The sequence below is a fragment of the Mastacembelus armatus genome, chromosome 5 (genome assembly GCF_900324485.2).
Source record: "Mastacembelus armatus chromosome 5, fMasArm1.2, whole genome shotgun sequence".
NCBI classification, from domain to species: Eukaryota; Metazoa; Chordata; class Actinopteri; order Synbranchiformes; family Mastacembelidae; genus Mastacembelus; species Mastacembelus armatus.
In genome coordinates, this window is record NC_046637.1 from 5,791,881 (window position 1) to 5,811,699 (window position 19,819).

Consider the following 19,819-nt stretch of genomic DNA (forward strand, 5'->3'; position numbering starts at 1 on the left):
GTGTTAGGGTTATGTTCGGCGTCATAAGACACGACTGGTTATGGACAAAGTTATGTTTAGATTAGGCTCAGGAGGAAACTTGTCTTCTGAGGAAACTCGTGTCTTCCGGGGTAACGGTCTTCCCTTCACCCAGAGTTTACTCCTGAGTTTTGGAATCTAACGCTTACCGTTTCAACCTTAACGGCCGTTTACTGTTGCTAGGCAACTTGAAAATAGCACTGACAGAGCAGCAGAATAACGTGGGACTTGTAGACTTTTTGATAAGGACAGACAATATCTGGAAATATTTCTCCCTCCTTTGCTTATTTATTTTATTTTATTTTTTATTCCTTTTTTTCCCCTCATGTTTTCTTGTCAGCAGCTTTCGCCAGTGGACTTTAAACGGGATATGAGGTTTTAGTACGAAGAGCTTGTCGTCTCAAGTGCGGATCCTGCTCCGGCTCAGTATTTAGTGTATGTCGACATGTATTTAAAGCAAAAGTGAACATTTTCCTCGCGTGTATGTGTTATCCACTGCACAGGCTAACTTACTTGTTGAAGAGTGAATGGTGAGATATGGGGTCAGAGTGTGTGAAGGTGGTGGTCAGGTGCAGGCCCCTGAATGACAGGGAGAAGGCTCTCGGTTCTAAAATGGTGCTGTCCATGGACCTGCACCTCTGCCAGTGCTTCATAGAGAAGCCCGGGGTAGCTGATGAGCCGCCCAAACAGTTCACCTTTGATGGGACATATTTCATTGAGCAAAGCACTGAGGACATGTACAATGAAATTGCCTATCCTCTCGTTGAGGTAAGCAACTGGACAGTTATGCTACACTTGTTTTTTTTTTTTTTTTTTTTTGTTTTTTTTTTTTGCTTTAGGCCTGGACACTTAGGCTTTAGTTTAGTAGTACACTGGTTACTGAACACCCTGTTCCACATCAGCAGCCTGTATCTTATTGCTAATGACTGCAGACTTCATTATTTACTTAAGAGTGTGCTGCCAGTCACTTACTTGCAGGTTTAGCAGGGTTCTTTAAAGAAGCATCAAGCAAAACGTCACAATCACATTTTTCATTTTGACAGGGCGTCACCGAGGGTTACAATGGAACCATTTTTGCCTATGGACAGACTGGAAGTGGCAAGTCTTTCACAATGCAGGGGGTTTCTGAGCCTGCAACCCAGAGAGGAGTCATCCCACGGGCCTTTGAGCACGTCTTTGAGAGTATCCAGGTAAGTTGTGCAATTGTTAATTGCGCCACACATTCCAGTATGTATCTATAACAGTGTAACTCTAACACCATTGGTTGTTTCAGTCTGATGGTTCAAACCTCTGTCCAGGCTTGTTTAAGCCTTCTGGGAGTTATTTTGTGTATGTTTATGTTCAAACTAGTGTGCTGAAAACACTAAATTCCTGGTGAGAGCCTCGTACTTAGAGATTTACAATGAGGAAATCAGAGACCTTTTGGGAAATGACACCAAACAGAGATTGGAAGTAAGTCTCTTGACGCACTGTTGTTTTAATAAATACATCAGGCTACACTGTGTAACATTAGAAGTCAAAAGAATTATTGTTCTTTGCTGAATAATTATGAAACCTGTTTCTCAGACTATTCTCCCACAGTAAACGGTGCATAGGTTTGTGCACAGTACTGTACACATTGCCATGGTAACTTAAAAGCACAATAGTCACATGATTGCTTGAAGGTCAAAGTGTTTGAACAAGGTGACTGATTTTGACTGTGTTTTTGTGTGGCTGATGAATGCAAAGCTGAAAGAGCACCCAGAGCGTGGGGTGTATGTGCGGGATCTTTCCATGCACACTGTGCACACTGTGGGAGAGTGTGAGAGAATCATAGAGCAGGGCTGGAGGAACCGGGCAGTGGGCTATACCTTGATGAACAAAGACTCCTCCCGCTCACATTCCATCTTCACCATCCACTTGGAGATATGCAATACTGGTAAATGCACACACACAATTATACAAAAGCTAAATTATGTCTCCATTATGTTTAATCTTTGAGAAAAACATTTATTTTTAATAAATCTGTGATTGTGGAGGCATTCTCCGCCTTCTGACCAAGTGTGTTTCAAAAGGACTGCTAAACAATATAAGTCAGCTCAGTTTATTTCTAGAGCACATGTAATAAAAACAAATATTAACCTAAGGGCTTTACAGAAAGGTGATAATCTAAACCCAGAAACAAACACAACCATAAAAACACAGTATGTATATTCCATAGAAAACTAATGAATATCAAGGAACTAAAAATAAATAATAGACCCTGAAATGCATGGTATAAGCGTTTGTTTTGCAGTGTTTTTTTTTTTTTTTTTTGCCTAATAAAACATACAGTTACTTTGTCTTTCTATGATCTTAGATGCAGGTGGCCAGGTCCATCTACGAGCAGGTAAACTCAACCTTGTTGACCTGGCAGGAAGCGAACGTCAATCTAAAACTGGTGCAAGTGGCGAGCGACTGCGCGAGGCAACCAAAATCAACCTCTCCCTCTCAGCCCTGGGAAACGTCATTTCTGCCCTGGTGGATGGACGCTCCAAATACATCCCCTACCGAGACTCCAAACTGACCAGGCTGCTGCAGGACTCTTTAGGAGGAAGCACACGCACCTTGATGATCGCTTGTCTCTCCCCTGCAGACAATAACTATGAGGAAAGTTTGAGCACGCTACGCTATGCAAACCGTGCAAAAAGCATCCAGAACAGACCTCGTATCAATGAGGACCCTAAGGATGCTCTGCTTCGAGAGTATCAAGAAGAAATCAAGAAGCTGCGAGCCCTGATCTCAGGCCAGCTGGGTACTCCTAACATTTCAAGTAAAGGACACATCTTGTGACTAGATATTTGATATTAGGGAAACAATATAGTTATGTTCAAATATTGCCAAAAGACTTTACTGTAAATATTGAAAGATGTGACATTTGCATGTGTATGGACTCTTACTTGGTTTTTTAAAAAAAGTCCTGTATTTTGTCCTTTTTTTTTTTTTTTTTTTTTTTTTTTTTTTAATCATGCAGCTCTGTTAGCTGGTCAGTTGTCTGAGGCATCCTGCAGTGTTCCTTCAAGGTCACGGTCCAGCACCACAGAAGCAGAGAAGGAGAAGATTAAAGAGGCAGCTTTAGGCCTTTCCCACACCAATATATCACTTCAGATGTCTACATGCCTTGTGTAAGGATCATGCAATTTATTGGTGTGTATTTTGCTCTCTCCACAGGAGTATGAGGAAAAGTTGGCAAACTTGCAGGCTGAGTACAATGCAGAGCAGGAATCCAAAGCAAAGCTGCAGGAGGACATAGCTGCCCTGCGTTCCTCCTATGAATTCAAGTTGGCTAATCTGGAAAAGGCTCATGCCAGCAGGGGGAGCTCTGTCTCAACGAATGGTAAAGCAATCAGCTCCCAGCAAAAATAAAAATCAAAACATGCAACTTGTTTATAAATTGATTTAAATCCTTATTGTCTCAATAGCACCAGGGAATCACCATACCTGACAAAGCCTGAAGTTTTCGTTACTTTTCCATGCCCAGTTTTCTGACACTGCTTTACAATTTGTTTCCCCAGTATCAGTTTGTTCCAGCTCAGTGACACAGGCCTCTGAAGAACAGCACTGTTTCAGTGCTGACCCAGTGCACCATGGCGCAACTGGGGAAACTTTGTCAACCAAGGTACTTTCCACCATTACCACTAAATCCAAAATGTTGCACTTCCAAAATGAGGGATTTAAACCTACAGAGAAGTTACATGAAATGATTGCTAACATGAAAATAAAACTAATGAAATATCAGCTTATTGTTTGTTTTTCCTCACACTGATGAGCCAGCCTGCAGTAGCTCATACAGCAGATGGTGTCCAAAACTGTGCAAACAGAGATAGGCTCATAGATTCATCTGACGCCGCCACAGCAGGGCCTCTGGACCAGAAACATGTACTGGAAAGGTTTGTGGGCTTCTATGGTAAAACTGTACACACATGGTCCTTACCATCAGCACCTACTTCACAGAAAATGTCTTAATCTCATCTTTTTCACATGTACAGTGTGCGGAACATAATATGCTGGTATCTGACATGTTAGTATTTCTAATGATGAGCATGTATGCACATACATACAGTTTGTTACACTTTGTTGTGATTATTCTTAACTTCCCATCTGCCCAATGCATCATTTTTATTCATCTATGATGTCCACAGGCTGCAACAGTTAGAACAGGAAGTGGTAGGAGGAGAGCAGGCCAGAAACAAAGAGTTGCAGCAAAGACACAGGCAGAGGAAGAACCTAGCTGACCAGAGAAAAGTCCAGCTAATCCGGGCTCTGTCAGATAACAGTGAAGAGACTGAGAATGTGCTGTTGGATGTCTACAATTCCATCCAGGAGGAGGTCCATGCCAAAAGCCAAATGCTGGTTAAGGTTCAGGGCAAGGTGGGTCACAGGAGCTCCTGAATATTTCTTGCAGTGTTCCAAAATTGATCTGTTCATTGACACAGTAATACAATGTTTATGTTGGGTCCTTTGTAAGCTAATAGTTGCTATAATTGTTCCACTGTAAATCCACTTTTTTCCAATAGGGATTTTGCCGTGCCTTGTGGTCAGTGCAGTGATAACTGCAACTTTCTGCAGTTGATGGAAGCTTTTTTTTTTTTTTTTTTTTTTTTTTTTTTTTTTTTTTTTATAATTCACCTAGGCTCATGTGCAGAGTAGAAAATCAGTACTAGCTGGTCTAAAATTGTCACAGTGGTGAATATTTACTCAATTATTAAATTTGAGAGTAAAAACAATTTTAACATTCAACTCTGTTCTTAGTGTGCAGAATTAAAGATCACAGAAATTAGAGTGGGTTTAAGAGGTTTGCGCTGATAATGGATAAAGTTTCAAATCAAAAATTTAATTCTTTAATCTATCAGAGCTGAATTATTAGTGCTGCCATTCAGTCATAAAATTACATAAATGATTTGGGTACAGCTCAAAGCGGCCAAACTGGAGATTCGTGACCTACAGGCAGAGTTTGAGGTGGAGAGGAACGACTACCTGGCAACAATCCGGCGGCTGGAAAAGGAGGGCCAGCTACTGCACAGTCTGCTGGAGCGTATGGTGCCTCTGGTACGTCGCGACTGCAACTACAGCAATCTAGACCGCCTGAAGAAAGAAGCTGTCTGGGATGAGGACAGTGCCACCTGGAGGCTGCCAGATGTGATGGTGCAGAAAACAACACTGCCTTCAGGTGCAATTTGTGAGGAGGGCACAAAGATAATAGTCAAAAAAAGTTTTAAAGTTCTTAGTAAAGATACAGCTGTGAGACTGAATTATGTGTGTTTGCAGATTTGTTTCCTTACATATTATCTTGCTTTGTTTCTCTGTCAGCAATGCCTCCAAAACCTTCAGCGCAGAGAGGCTCATCTGCTGATAGTGGAGAGCCATTTGTGGTGCGTTATGTTTCATGCATTTTTGTTTTACTCAAACACTAAAAGACCACCTCACAGTCTTACCCTGTGTGTTTTAGCAGGTGGAAGAGGACAGGTATAAGGAAATGCTGGACCGTAGTGACAGTGAGAACATTGTCAACAACTACTTCAAACCAAAGAGAGCCAGCCAGCTGCTGGGAGTTAATGCTACCAAGGCTTATTGTAAGACCTGCAGACATTTCCATTGACAACTACATCAGCATTCCAGGATGATACAACAAAAATAAGATATAAAAAAAATTTATATCACTTCTTTCTCATTGTGGTAAAAATGACAACCTGTGTAAGGTTGTTATTTTGTCATGCTTCTATCGCTTTTTTTGTTCTTTAGATTGTAAAGTCAGTTCTGTGAGAGGGAGCGAATTAATGAAACCAGTCATAAAAAGGCTAACAAGGTTTCAAAAGTAATCATCTTTAAACCAGAGAACGTTGAGAAAAACCTAAAACTGTTTAAAAAAGACACTTAGGCACAAAATAATAATAGTTTAAATTTTTAAAAAAACAATGCAGCTGTAAATTTGAAATATCTTTTTTCCTATGTTGTTCTTGCACATCTGATGAAACTCTTTTCCTATAGCCATCCACTCTGCTCCCCTGGTTAATGGGGTGACCAGTCTAACTGTAAGCAGTTCCACCATGAACCCACCTGTTGGATCAGACTCCATCCTGCCACGCCCTTTCCGCCTGGAGTCGTTGAGTGTTCCTGTGTCTAATGGTAAGGTGAAGCGCAAAAAAAGTAAATCTCACATCCATAATGAGGGGATATGAAAGGACTGCAATCCCACTCTGCATACTGAAACACATTTCAAACAAAATGCTACCTACAGTATGACACTACCCTTGAATTTTTGTACCATACTTAAAAAACAAACAAACAAAAAAAAAAAATTATGCACGTTGATACTCAAAAGCCATCTACTGTAACTTCACCGATGCTGTTGCTGGTTGTAAGCCACAATTGAAACTGTTCTTTATCTAACATTTACATATCTGCTGCTGCTGCTGAACAGACAAAATAAATGATTTTTTTCCACTTCATGACTAAATTCATTTACTTTAAGAAAAACCACTTATACTTGGCCTGTATAAAGTTACAAACTGTTAGAAGAAAATATCTCTTCCAAAGGCATGTTACACCAGTTTACAATGTAAAATCCAATGAATGACTTCTCTCTCACACAAGGTGGGTCAGTGCCATTGTCATGGATGCAGTGTCAACAGTAGACAGTTATCTCATGTTACATGTGACTTTTGCAGTCACCATTGCTAAGCCAAGCAAAATACAGACTGTGTATTAGGAAAATAGATTGCTATGGTAGTTTGAAAATGTGTCAAGAGATTGATTTTAGGTCGGTTACTGAAAATATTCACATAATGGAGCCTATATCTCTAGTATAACAGTTACATCAAATGCACTAAATCCTGTCTTTTAGTTTTCAGCACAGCAACATCTCAAACACTGTAATTGCTTTCATATCTCTAGGGATAAACTCAATCCTTTCTGCAGCTCCCTTTTCTGTATGAGTATCATATTTCTAATTTTCACTAAAGCCTGATTTCTTTCTTAGTTGACCAATAGACTGTCGATTTCAAAATTTGACACCCTTTATTTGCTGATCTGCAGACATTCTACACACAGGTACTGGCCCATTAGTTTAGCCCTTTGCTTTACTCGGAGATAACAATACAGAAGGCAGCTCCAGTTGTCGCTTAAAATAATCAACCAGAGACTAATTCAATTCAGGTTTCAAGACTGTTATATAACAAACCACTAGCCATTCAGATAAGGCTGTAGGAGGAATTAGACGTCTTGCATGTAAGAGAAAGAGAAAAGAAAGCAGTAGTCTGCTGAATTCACAGGGCGGTTGAGCCAAAGATAATTGGATAATGGAGGAGCAGCTGAGCAGGCTTTGTCACCACCCGAGTGGCTTGTAAGATGAGTAGTATGGCTGTTAGTCCTTCTGTAAGTGGAGTATTGGATGGAACAGAGAGTCATTGTGCAGGTTTACAGATGAAGCTTTGACAGAATTAAAAAAAAATTTCCTCATCAGCACAGTCTGACAAGATAAACATAAATCAGTCTACACCAGCCAGTAACAGTTTTAGGAAATAATCTGCATAATTAAAAAATGGTGGCTGTTTTTCTTACTTGCACAAAACTAAATAGACTTGATACCTTTCGTGAAGATAAAGATTTCAACACAGAGTATATTGTATGCAGTATACACTTTTATTTTCATTTAAATTTGTAAAATTGATAGTCAAAACAATCATGTAGGTAGAGACTCATTCTGTGTGAACATTCTAGATGAACACAGACATTTTTGACACCATCTAAGCCACCAGCACAAAATCGTAGTAGAAACAAATCAATGAGCTGCTGAAAAATCCACCTACAGGCACATCTGTGAAATAGGAAACAATAGGTGTTGAATTATATTGTTGAATTATTGCAAATAATAATATAGCTGCATTTTAAACATTCAGCAACCCAATTTGACATCTAGTTTGGAGATGTAGGTGTGAAGAAACAGTTTTTTTTACTGCTTACTTTTTCTATATGCATAGGCTAATTTGTTGTCCTGTTGTGCCTAACTTAAGAGATTTTAATTATATGTCATTACACTACATACCATTTGATTAAATGTAAAGCCTCAAGGGTTTAAAATGTTTTTGGAGCATTTTCAGATAATCTTGAGCCTTCAGAAGAAAAAAGATGCTGGAAGTCTGTAAGGCTATAAATTATTCCTCTTCTTCATCCTCCTTTCCTTTAGTTTGCCAGGGTGCCATCACAGCTTAACTCTAAGCTGTGATGGTACTCCAGAACTCTGCCACACTGCATTTAGGCAGGCAGACCTATGCTGTTTACCTGTTTTAATTTTTGAGCAGTCCCAGCTTTCTGAGTGCTTCTTTTCGATCTGCTCCCATGCCAGGCACCACCATCGCGGTATATCCAATTATGTTAGACGGGCTACAGGATATAGACTGAGGTGTAGTGCAGGTTTTCACTTGTTCGACTGCTTTTATGCATCGTGGTTCAGGAAAATTGCCGGCAATTCTGTGGTTGTCCAGGGTAGAAGAGCGTTGCAGACCTGCTGCTGTCAGTCCTTTGGTTTGAGCAGGATGTGATACAGATGCTGGCTGCTGGTTATGTTTGGAGTAGTGGTGGAAACTAACACTTCTCGTTGGATTACCATTAGATAGACCTCTGTTAGGTGTTGGGTCTAAGGAAGAGTGAGATTTAGGGAGGGACAACTGGTTTATCATTTCATTTTCAGGTTCTTGGTCCTTCAAGAGGCCAAGCTTCTGCAAAGCTTCCAGTCTCACCACTTTGGGATCTGTTGCATGTTTGACACTGTATGATGAGTCTGATGTTATCGGTGTTTCATTATGTGTTTTCATACATATGTTGGCAGGAATGTTTTGGGGTTTAGGTGCCACAACTGGAGGACCTGTCTTAGACCTGGAAGCCTCCGAGTGTGATCTGTTAGATCTTGGCAGATGGCTGAGGTTTGGGCCTTCCATTATGGCAGGAAAGTGCTTGTCCAAGTTTATCGTATGATCAACTGTGGGACACAAAGGAGTCTTCTTGGTGGAAGCACTCCTCCTCAGATGAACAAGTCCATCATAGGACAGAGGTCCTCTAGGTAAAGGAAATTCAGCTGCCCTAACTGAGTAACCTCTGGGTTTGATACAAGAACTTTTCACTACATTAACCTCTAAAGGTTCTAGGGGTGCAACAGGATTCTTGCTGTGTTTTTGATCAAGTTTGTTGTCTGAAGGAATGGACTGAATTTTAGAGCAGGGGTTACTCTCTCGAGGAATTCCTGGCTCCTTGCTACTGGATACACAACATGGAGGACTGCTTGCCACAACTAGAGGTGTGGGGACCAAGTAGCTCTGCAGTGGTTTGGTGTCACCATTTTTCTTAATGGGTTCTTTGAGGGCAGGTTTCTGTGAAACTGACAAAATAGGCACATGTTCATCACTAAGAGTACAATGTATCACTCATTCATGGTCTGTTGTACAGCTAATTCTACATCCATTCCCAGATATCAACATACCATTGAACGTGCTTTTGCTCATGGAGGCTGACAGGTTAGCCAGCTTGGTAGCGAGGTTGCCAGGGCTAGGTAGTTGATCAGCTTCATCATTGGACAGTCCACTGTCGTCCTCAGTATCCAAAGACTCAATAGTCTCCTCCAAAAACATAAGACAGGCCTTCTCTTCAGCAGACAGATGTTCCAGACTATCATCACTCTGTAATAGACAAGAAAGGCTTCTCGGTTTCAGTTCTTCCCAGAAGTGACAAATTCTAACATGAAATCTTTATTGAGAAAGATTTATGCCCATGAAACCTTTGATTTTAAATAAATGCAAGGTTTGAAACCAGAATTACCCTTTAGCATTTATATTTCAACTTATATTTTCAACTTTTACCTGCAGTTTTGGATAATGAGTTGACGTAGAGCACATTCTCAAATCAGTGAGGGCAAGGTCAGTCACTTACAAAGCCAGAATTGGTGCTGATAACGCTGTCACAGCTGCCAGCACTATCCATGCCAGTCATTGTCTCCAATCCAATGCCACCTGGCCAGGTATCACTTCTGGGCACCACAGTGCTCTATTTATACATTGTTAGTGGTGCAGATTGTTGTTTCATTCTGTGAAAAGGAAATATATAATTTACAGTTAGACTTTATAATTACTGTTTAAATTATTACTCTACAAGTTTAGCAGAGCAAAAAGTTTCCATTTGATCAACCATAAAAGTTGCTAATCTCCTCGCTTATACTTTAAATCTTTATGGACCATTTTTCACAAGTTTTTAAATGGGCCACTCTTTTACACAGCGACTGGTTTGTACTCATTGTTGTATACTGCAGAATATATAGTCCCTAATTTCTGCGTTGGTAGTTATCTTACCAGTACTGTCCTATAGGTGTCTCCGAGTCCCTCATAATATTTTTGCATATTCTCCCTAAACATTTTTATTCAACCCCCCCAATACACTTTACATGGTATTAGCAGTTTTACCCACCTAGCCTTTCCATGTAAGTGTAATTTAACTTTTGAGAATAAATTAAAGACCACTTAATGTCAACTAAAAAGGAAAAATCTTAAGTCTTAAGACTGCAAGTTCATATTCATACTTTACAAGCAAAAGCTATTACCAGTGGCTGCCTTAAAGAGTATGGTTAATGGAAAACAGTAATGTAAAGTATTGGTTGTTAACTGCCTAAAACCACTGCAATGATCCTTAAAATGGATCATGGACATTGGTGATTTACTAGGCTTTTTTTCTAGATTTCTAAGTTGCCTAGTCTCTCACACAGAGCTGTGAGAGAGACAGGTAACAGGTATCCATATCTTAGTTTGTTCCTGACAGATATCAGACTAGTCCTCTTACTGCAAGTGACTCAGATTACAGCACACATGCCACTCATAATCTTCGTCAACCGGATCATTTTCTCAGGGAGTGGAGGGTTGCAGCAGTGACCTCCACAAAGCTGTATCATATCCAGTTTGGACATATTGTGCTACTGCAACATTCTGGTATTAAGATATCTTAAATTTGGTGATTTGATTTCATCCTGACAATGATAAAATGTATGTTCCATTCTGGCACTATGAGGGACTTTGGATAACAGCTTCTTCCTAATGATGCAATTACTGTATAGGAAATTAGTTTAACCGATCACTCAGACCAAACACGTTTTGCAAAATAAATACATGATATCTTCACTGTTGTTGTAGAAGGAGAGCGATGAGATTAGTATAAAAGAATCCCTGTCTGAGCCTGGTGAAAAGAAATTTACTTTTGGAGACATTTCAGCAGCTGAGAGGGAAGGGCTGTAGATAGGCCAAGACGGGCACAAAAGCACTCCTGTACACTGTTCATGGTGTGCCATGTCAGCCCAGCCCTGTAAAATCTTTAAGCCCCCATCAGTAGGCTAATAAGTACATTTGTCTTTGTTGATTGCAGGTCAGGATACTAATCTAAACAGAGAAAACTTTAAGATAACATTTAGTGTGTTTTAACATGGCACAATCTGATCATATGCATATATAAGTGCAGTTATAGGAGCCTGGAGATAGTTAAAACACTGGAAAATTTTTACACTTAAAATTGTTGGACCTGTTGTGATCACATAGTTTTTTTTATGAGAGAATTTAAGTAGCTGTGTTAATTGTATAGCCCGATTTGGGTTTTCTCCCTGGTCAAACTAACTCAAAGTAATAACACTGCAGTTAGTCATTAACCCTTACAGGCCATTTCCAATGAAGGACTTAAACACAGGAAAATATATTGTAATGTTATCTTCGTATTGGTCAACACAGTAGCGTCTGCCACAAAATCAGGACAAGCTTCACTCATAAAACCAAGTGGTGCAAAGACTGAAGCAGTAAATTTAACTGCCATGTCAAAATACGTCTGACCCAGTAATACAGCTGCCATTCTGATCTGATTGTAGCTATAAACGGGCAACGGGTCAGTTTTTTATTATTGAAGAGGATTATGCAACTAGGTGGCATTATCAGTTAATTTTCCCCAGTTTATTTTAGCTCTGTCACTCTGGCTTTCAGATTTATGGCCTTTATTTTCCTGGCGGTCCAAGAACAGTTACAGACCTTTTGGGGAAAACAAACAAAAAACAACTTTTCCCCAAAATACAGTCGCTACAAAATACAAAGATGTATTGATCACAATTCGGTATAAGAATTATGTAACTGCAAAGAGGAGACCTATTCAAATGAAATTTTGTCAATAGAAAAAAAATGTAGATTAACTAAAGAAGGAAAACATGATTTAGAATTATCTCTAATATACAGCAGTGCTCCGGCTAAATTTGACGGTTTGTAAGTGACCACAACGTCAGTTTTTCGGTGTAAATAGAAAATGAGCCGATATACCTGTTTGAATGTCTGCAATAGTCCGTGATCTTCTTCCGCCTCTTGTGTAAATTAATACGCCGTGCGTGAGTGGCTCTGACTTTACCTGCACTAAGGACTTCGTGTCCCAAGCTTTTAGCCAATCAGAGAGCCGCATTCTCCTTAAGACGCGTCGTCATAGTAACCTACCTACAGTTGCCGTAATCTGCTAATCTCTGCTCCAAAGTGTCTGCTCAGTGTAGGCCGTAGACCAACGTTACGTGCTCAGGGTCGTTACTAGAAACTGGTAAATTGTGTGAAGGCAAACGGGAACGAATGAATTATTTCTCTCCAGGAGACAGTTACGTATTTTCCTTAAATAAACGTTACCCTAAATTAATTACCATGGCAACATGTGGCTGGTTGAGCCTTGTTTAGAAAACTGCACGTGGTTGACGGCGCATTTTAAAGTAGGTTCATAATTCTGTAAATCTGGCGATTTGGAAAATCCAGCACTGGGAGGTATCCACTTTGACTGATTTACAATGTTGAAGCCTCAGTTTAAAATAAATATTGTACTCATATGTAATATTGTAATATTGCACAAAACGAGGACTTTGCAATTTGTCTCTGTCACCTTGTATTGAAACAGCCCGCGGTGAAGACAGTTTGACGTTCGTTCCAACCTCTCCATAGGAAGCAGCTCCTGTAACTTCAGATTTTACCCTGTCGGAGGATCTTGAGATAGGACAGTTTATTTTGTCAGTCGGGAGCCGTTTTAGGGACCGTCAATCAATAATTGACAGAGAAGGGGAAAAAAAATTCTCCATTCATGTGTTCATGTTGTAAGAAAAATTATTAAAAGTTCCGGTGCTCCGCAGTCATTGAAATTATTAATAAGGCATAAATAGTTTTAAATTTTGAATTTTATTCCATAGTTTCTAGGTCATGTAATATTGTTTTAATTTAATAATTGTTATTGTTCAATAGCTTCCAGGTCATGTGACCTGATGACTCAAAATTATGCAGAATTTATAGGCCTGGTGTGGCAAGGTGTGGCAACACGAGAAACTCCTCATACAATTCAAATATATAACTTCATTAACTTTATATGATTGTTTTTTGTCAATTTTGAAGATTTTTGCTTAATAGCTTCCAAGAAAAAAAAAATCTTCACATTAGCATATTGTGTTATTCCTAAGAAGACACGTTTTAATGTTTAAGATGTTAAGTTCACGATCTTACCAGTTATTTCGCTTCCAGGTCTGTAGGGCTTTGAGTGTACACTGTATTCGTGCTGAGATAGACGGATTGGTCGATACAGACGGCTAGCTACACGGATAGACAGACAAATAGACATATCATTAGCTCTTAAATGTCTTTACACTAGTATGTGCCCACACTTATGTTTTTTAATGTTTTAAAAGTGTGGCACTTTTAAATTTAGAATAGCTGACAACACTGAAGTCCCAGCCAATTCTGTCCCAGATTCTCAGCCGTTGTCCCCATTTACGACAAAGCTTATCTGTGTGCTCCGACAGGGGAGTGGTTAGGATGCGTAGCCCATGTGCAAGTGCACAAATCCTGTCGGCTTCGGTTCGACTCTGCATCGGAACAACCCGTTGTAGTATCCTCACAGTGAGACTGTCAGAGACATAACACTCACATAGTTATTAATACAGGTGTTAGAGAAACAAGCTGTGGGTCTTTTGGTAAAAACGTTTAACAAAACCTTGTGTATATCTGTTGAACAGATATATATATATATGTATGTATACACACAGATATATATACAATCCTTTCAGGACAACAGTCCTTTCTGACATTAACTCTCGGGGAGTCGTGGTAACCTGTTGGGAGGCAGAGTCGAACCTCTGCCAGCAGAATTTGTACTCTTGCACGTGGGCTGGGCAGCCTACCCACTCCCCTATCGCAGCACGCACATAATATTTGACGTTAATGGGGACAACGGTTGAGAATCTTGGATAGAATTTGCTGGGACTTAATTTTTGTCCGCTATTCTAAATTTAAGAGTGCCACACTTTTTAAAACAAACTACTGTGGGCACAAACTAGTGTAAAGATATCTAAAAGCTAACTCTTACCTGAAAGCCCTGTTTAGTAGCAGCAATAGGTGTTACAGTCACACAGTGCATGAACAAATCTTACATCCTATTAAAAGTAGATGTTCCTTAAACTAACAGGTGGTGTAATCCCTCTACAAAAGAACAGGGTCTTTGTTTTCTCAATTAAGGTTGGCAACATATGTTGTCATGTGTGATATGGGCACAGTCAATGTCAAAATAAAGTTCAACAGAAAAGTAACAGTCAATATAGACAAAAAATTAGTAAACTGGGGGAAAAAAATTAAATAGCTGATATAAAAACAACTTACACAGAGCGTTGTGGACTATAACCTTTAATTGTGACACAACACTGAAAAAAATCAAGTAAATCCAGTTATCCTGTAGTGCTTTGTGTGCAACATTCATCGTTGTTGTCCTTGAAGAGTCACAAGAACCTGGTTAATATAAAACAAAGCCATTTCATAGTTTAACTCTTATGCAAGCTGATTAATCCACAATTACTATTAAAATATTTTAAGTACCTAATGTAACAAATGGAAGGAAAAGTAGTACTTCACATTCAAACCAAAAAAATTGACATTTCTTCTTTGCCCTTTGTACAGTCCCAAACACACCTTGAAGTCCGAACCAAGAAAAATTCTCAAAAAGTCGCATTTAAGTTCTCCACAATACTTTTGGCAACAGTTCAGTACCAATATTGTCATCACAGATATGAGGAAAAGAATGAACTCTTTTGTATAGTAAACTGGTCTTCAAATCAAAAACTAATCCCAGAATCGAACCCCTCCAATTATTCATTGACCTGAAATAGGTGAATGCTTGATCCATCTAGGCAGTAAGTATCAAACATAAGAGCAACAGTTATGCCTGTGTTTAGCTGAAAATGTGAGAACATACTCCAGTTGTGCAAAATAATACAGTGGAACAGAGTGTCAGTGTTTGGACAAACACTACATAGTAAACTAAACTGGGCCTTAACTCAGTTCTCAGCACCCTGTCTACAGTTGCTCTTGGACTGCAAAGGTATGACGAAAATTTTTAATTGGACATGACACATAGTTAAATAGTTAATGTTGATTAGCAAAGCACATAATGCATGGACTGCAGCAGAACAGTAAGTGTGTTAAGGCTATGTTCACAGTACATGCTTTGGTGGCTCAATTTGGTTATATTCCCTCCAATTAACTCGTGATCTGTCATGGCTCACATTTCAGTTAAATTTATGCACGTGTGGCAGTCTAACACATTATCGGTGCAGTATGCATGTCAGTCACAAACATGAACATGAACACAAACACTTGCACTGAAAAAAAAAAAAAAAGTAATTGTGCATTAGATTTTGTAATGTGACCATAGTCCTAGTGAACATAATGTCTTCAACAGTGTCTTACAACACTCATAAATTTCTAGTCAATATGCACTCACCAAGGTTAAGTGTTCTGTAATACATGCTTTAAACACCTTGTAATCCTTTGTTTTTTTTTTTAAATATGCAGCAATACAAAAACAAATCAAAAAGATTAGTTCACACAGCATGATGATGTGGAAATTGCCCACCAAATTAAAATTCACACTCCAGAGAACCTGTCATACTAATGCAGAAAAACAAAATGCTATAGATCTTGTGAAATGTGTTTTCAGCATAATTTTTTGTCAAATTTTAAACAGAATTAGGATAATTTTGGACCATGATTTGCAGTATGATATTGAATTTCAAAATGTGTAACCACAGCAACTATTGCTGCTACTGCATTAGGCAGTGAGAATAGCATTCTCACTGGCTACTGCTCACTAAATTTGATGTGACAAATACTACAGTTTTGGATAGATGGATCCATCTTAGCATTAACACATCCCAACTATGCTGAACAACAGACATCTGAACTGAAATTCTCAGTTTTAACTGTTGGAAGAGTGTCTGACAAATAACAGTCCACAACAGCAATAAAAAAAACAAAAAAAAAAACAAAAACATGCTACATAACCAACAGAATGAATAACAGTCAGACTTAGTGTGCTGTGTTTAAGACAACAGTGAACAGGATAACATTGGAGTGCTAATAAGTCTTGGTAGTTGTTTTAAACTATTTGCAGAACCAGGTAACCAGCCCAATATTTGCTCTGATTCTATACAACCCAACCATTAAGACAGATTTAAAACATGCTCCAAGAATCATCTGCACCTTTTACTTGACCTAGTTAAACAGATCTGAAATCATCCCAGCAGACTACTAACATATGGTTTACTGGCATCAGCACACTGCAGTAGCATTTCTGACTTTGTGAACTGACAGCAGATAAAAGTAATACTGAGCAGGTTGAACTGTGTCTGCACAGTCTCCATAGATGTTGCTGGACAATGTGAGGTAGAGGTACACACAAGCAGACAGGCAAACCGACAAAGTTGCCAGACATGGGGCACAGGGTTGGTGGTGTTTGTATTTGTGTGGAGAAGACAAATCATTGTTCACACTTCGCCAAAATTGGTGTGGCCTGTCTCCTTGGCATGCTCACGAGCTTCCTTTTGTCCCACCAGGCCCGTCTGGCACACCATGCAGCGCAGTGCAAACCGGTTAACGTCTGTGAACTGCCGCTTGCGGCGAGCCTCGTCTGCCAACTCCAGGGCCTGGGCCAGTATTATGTCGTCTGTGGTGGAGAAGATAGTCTGGGGTGGGGCGTCAGAGCCGGGGGTCTCTCTCTGTAGTGGGTCATAGTGGATACCGTCATAGATGAGCAGCACCCGTTTGTGGTAGCCTGCATCCTCCCCAAATCGATCCACTCGGACTGTCTGAGTGTCCACCACACAGATCTCACACTGGTAAAACTTGGACAGGATGGACACCTCAATGGCACCACCCCAGGTGTCGTCACGTTTTATCCAGGAGCAGTACTCTTCGTTAGTCTTTCCCAGGACCGCTTCAGAATAAGCCGCAGGGTCACTTGACACAATTTGGGCAATGAGGCCTCGCATCTCAGGGACACAAGCAGGGTCATATACACCACCTTCCACCACATAATACACACTGGTGAAGAGGCAAGAGTTGTCAGCTGGCACCACTCGACGTGCCAACACAGGTGAGGCTTCTAGACATGGTGTTTTTATCACAGTGGGATGATCCTGAGGCTTTGGCTTGTTTTTTTCTTCCTCAACAATGAGTGTGTCTCCTGTATAAGATGACACCATCAAGCCTCATCACATTAGCAAATGCACTACATGGAAAAACATCTACATCGTCAAAATAATTTATTCAGACGTGCAAATCAAATAAGTCACTGCCCACAGTTGTTGTTAAAACCATTTTTTTGTAAAACCTACTTCAACATCAATTCAATCATTATACTTATGTCTGTGTGTGAATTTGGACAGCATACCTGATTTGATGGGGTAGTCCTTGAGATGAGCATCTCCATTTCGAAGATCAAGGCTAGAGGGTGGGTAGCCAACCATAATTTTTTGCACATCACAGGGGATGCCAGTTAGTTCCTCAACCTTATTCTTCAGTTCGTGGACACAGGACTGATGAGTCAAACCTTGCATTATGTGGCTCCCATTTTTGGTCTTACAGCGAAGCCGCAACATCCTGCCTGCAAAAACATGCAACAACAAATCTTAATAATACAGTATTACAAATCTTGTAATACTGTAAGTATTTGGTCTAAACTTTACTGATCCACCAGGGCATTGAGGGCAAGACACGGTAGTAGCTAGCCAGGGGACACTTCTTCTACCTTTTAAATTTATAAACAATATTCCAATCAATTTTTAACCAGGTCCGTTTTGTTAAATCCTGAATGAAACAGTATATCAAATTCATACCTAGTCACAATCCTGTTTTTGCTGCTATCATTCTCATGTTTTATGGCTTGTCATTTATTTTAGTAACCTACAGTCTAAAATACTACATTAAGTCCGCAATGCTAAAGTTTAAACTGTAGAAACTGATAGTGTAGCAGGACTAGAAGCCATAACGTATCTTTGTACATGAAGATACACAAGAACAAGAAGTAACGTTACAAACCTAACTCCATAACCACACAGCTAGAAGATGTCAGATTGAGCTGGCCCTTAGCTGTAACTCAGCTAATCGCTGAGGGGGTTTAACGATGATTGAGAAAACTAGCGTGTACTTCATAATACTCTTTGTTCAAGCTGAGTTACATGACTTCATTCAGCTCGGATTTAACGTTAGCTAGGAGTTAGCTGGGATCTTTTGCTGCTGCTTCGTCATGTAACGCTAGTGATGAGCTATATTAGCCTGCATCGGCTAGCAGCAGCTAAGTTAAAACTGCTTTCTAACTGTCACCTGCCCTGACAATCAAAGTGCTGATGAACAGCGTGGACAGAGCAAAACACCTGATGGCGACTAAGCTGTTTGTTTTCCGTCCTTTGTTCTGGCAGGGAACGTTGACGAGTCGACTCAACAGCAAATCAAACAGATCGCACGTTAAGACAGGAAAACTACAGCATCGTGTGACGCCAGTAGTGAGTTTACTCGACCAACAGTCGAAACGTTAGAAACATTTATGTGGAGAAGTTGCGAGAAGAACACACTCGTCCATCCTGGGACAGAAATTAACGGGAGTTAACGGTAGCTAGTTACAATCGGCTAATGTTAGCATGATAACTCGTCTATTAACTTGACGCTAACTCGATCGCTTTTCTAAGGCGTCCCGCTAAAACACGGCACATACTGTTTACTGACAAATCAATGAACGGCAGGATACGCGGACTGACATAAAAAAAACAAACACAACTATTATATTTCTTACCTGCCGTCGACTGCTGCCTGCCTCGAACAATACAGCGAGAGACTGATGTGTAGAACGTCCTGTTACGCCATGATGTCATCACGCCGACAGTCTAATGCCGTATATTCCCTAAAAGACAACCCCGTGCTGGAGCTAGAATAAGAACGAGATGGGCAATGACTGACGGCGACATATCGATGCGTGGCTACAAGATACTGTGAGCTCATTCTTGTCACAGGATGTTTGTTTTTTTGCCAACACTTATTTTTATTCATTGTGTTTTTCGACTTTTTGTCCTTTGTTATGAAAATTTTAGATAATTACAGTAAAATTAGACCAAACCATGTGAGAGGTTTAGAGAGGACGCCACTGGAACCAGCTCAGGCGACTATAGGCACCATTTTATGTTACTGGTCACATGCCAACATGACTGGAACCCTCTGATGCGATGTTTAGCAATGCATTGTGTTTTATTGTCAAGAAATAGCGAGCATACTTTCAACATGCTGTTATGTTGTGTTGCACAAAATCCCTTTCTAGAATACAGAGATACACAGAACAATAGATTAACTGAACATTTATGATTTAGTTTTTACCGTGACAGATAATAGCAGCTCAGTGCATTTGTTTTGCAAATGGATTGTGACATTTACTGCTGATATGC

At 39.9% G+C, this 19,819-nt stretch overlaps 3 protein-coding genes across 6 annotated transcripts; 1 reads left to right on the forward strand and 2 right to left on the reverse strand.

Annotated features, from left to right (window-relative positions):
- The first annotated feature begins 218 nt into the window (after window positions 1–218).
- Window positions 219–6,393, forward strand: kif17 (kinesin family member 17). 2 transcript variants are annotated; one of them, XM_026307050.1, is made up of 14 exons: window positions 219–786; window positions 1,062–1,208; window positions 1,369–1,470; window positions 1,747–1,936; window positions 2,357–2,809; window positions 3,011–3,105; window positions 3,208–3,373; window positions 3,552–3,655; window positions 3,811–3,926; window positions 4,179–4,407; window positions 4,948–5,206; window positions 5,347–5,408; window positions 5,486–5,609; window positions 6,025–6,393. In XM_026307050.1, the coding sequence occupies exons 1-14, from the start codon at window positions 556–558 to the stop codon at window positions 6,213–6,215; spliced, it is 2,469 nt and encodes an 822-aa protein (XP_026162835.1). In that variant the 5' UTR covers window positions 219–555; the 3' UTR covers window positions 6,216–6,393. The 2 variants fall into 2 exon arrangements, with proteins under 2 accessions (XP_026162835.1, XP_026162837.1); XM_026307052.1 differs by having other exon boundaries at window positions 5,489–5,609.
- A 1,308-nt stretch (window positions 6,394–7,701) lies between these two features.
- Window positions 7,702–13,724, reverse strand: LOC113130871 (specifically androgen-regulated gene protein). Of its 3 annotated transcripts, none has more exons than XM_026307832.1 (4): window positions 13,566–13,724; window positions 9,888–10,111; window positions 9,512–9,707; window positions 7,702–9,409 (listed from the first exon to the last, which is right to left on the reverse strand). In XM_026307832.1, the coding sequence occupies exons 2-4, from the start codon at window positions 9,921–9,923 to the stop codon at window positions 8,322–8,324; spliced, it is 1,320 nt and encodes a 439-aa protein (XP_026163617.1). In that variant the 5' UTR covers window positions 9,924–10,111; window positions 13,566–13,724; the 3' UTR covers window positions 7,702–8,321. The 3 variants fall into 3 exon arrangements, with proteins under 3 accessions (XP_026163617.1, XP_026163616.1, XP_026163615.1); XM_026307831.1 differs by having other exon boundaries at window positions 9,958–10,111; window positions 13,566–13,722; XM_026307830.1 differs by lacking the exon at window positions 13,566–13,724 and adding an exon at window positions 12,363–12,400 and having other exon boundaries at window positions 9,958–10,111.
- Window positions 13,725–14,730: 1,006 nt separating this feature from the next.
- On the reverse strand, window positions 14,731–19,255 carry yod1 (YOD1 deubiquitinase). Its single transcript, XM_026307833.1, has 3 exons — window positions 19,177–19,255; window positions 17,779–17,991; window positions 14,731–17,571 (listed from the first exon to the last, which is right to left on the reverse strand). The coding sequence occupies exons 1-3, from the start codon at window positions 19,253–19,255 to the stop codon at window positions 16,874–16,876; spliced, it is 990 nt and encodes a 329-aa protein (XP_026163618.1). The 3' UTR covers window positions 14,731–16,873.
- Between the last annotated feature and the right edge of the window lie 564 nt (window positions 19,256–19,819).

What these genes read in the sequence shown, in the direction of transcription:
- kif17 (XM_026307050.1), top strand. Translation starts at nt 556, where the DNA reads ATGGGGTCAGAGTGTGTGAAGGTGGTGGTCAGGTGCAGGCCCCTGAAT. An exon ending in CTTGGAGATATGCAATACTG is followed by an intron (nt 1,937 to 2,356) that starts GTAAATGCACAC and finishes CTATGATCTTAG; the next exon opens with ATGCAGGTGGCCAGGTCCAT. An exon ending in GAGCTCTGTCTCAACGAATG is followed by an intron (nt 3,374 to 3,551) that starts GTAAAGCAATCA and finishes TTGTTTCCCCAG; the next exon opens with TATCAGTTTGTTCCAGCTCA.
- LOC113130871 (XM_026307831.1), bottom strand. Translation starts at nt 10,017, where the DNA reads ATGACTGGCATGGATAGTGCTGGCAGCTGTGACAGCGTTATCAGCACC. An exon ending in TCAGCACCAATTCTGGCTTT is followed by an intron (nt 9,708 to 9,957) that starts GTAAGTGACTGA and finishes TGTCTATTACAG; the next exon opens with AGTGATGATAGTCTGGAACA. An exon ending in GAGCAAAAGCACGTTCAATG is followed by an intron (nt 9,410 to 9,511) that starts GTATGTTGATAT and finishes CTATTTTGTCAG; the next exon opens with TTTCACAGAAACCTGCCCTC.
- yod1 (XM_026307833.1), bottom strand. Translation starts at nt 19,255, where the DNA reads ATGACATCATGGCGTAACAGGACGTTCTACACATCAGTCTCTCGCTGT. An exon ending in CAGGCAGCAGTCGACGGCAG is followed by an intron (nt 17,992 to 19,176) that starts GTAAGAAATATA and finishes ATGTTTTTGCAG; the next exon opens with GCAGGATGTTGCGGCTTCGC. An exon ending in GGACTACCCCATCAAATCAG is followed by an intron (nt 17,572 to 17,778) that starts GTATGCTGTCCA and finishes CATCTTATACAG; the next exon opens with GAGACACACTCATTGTTGAG.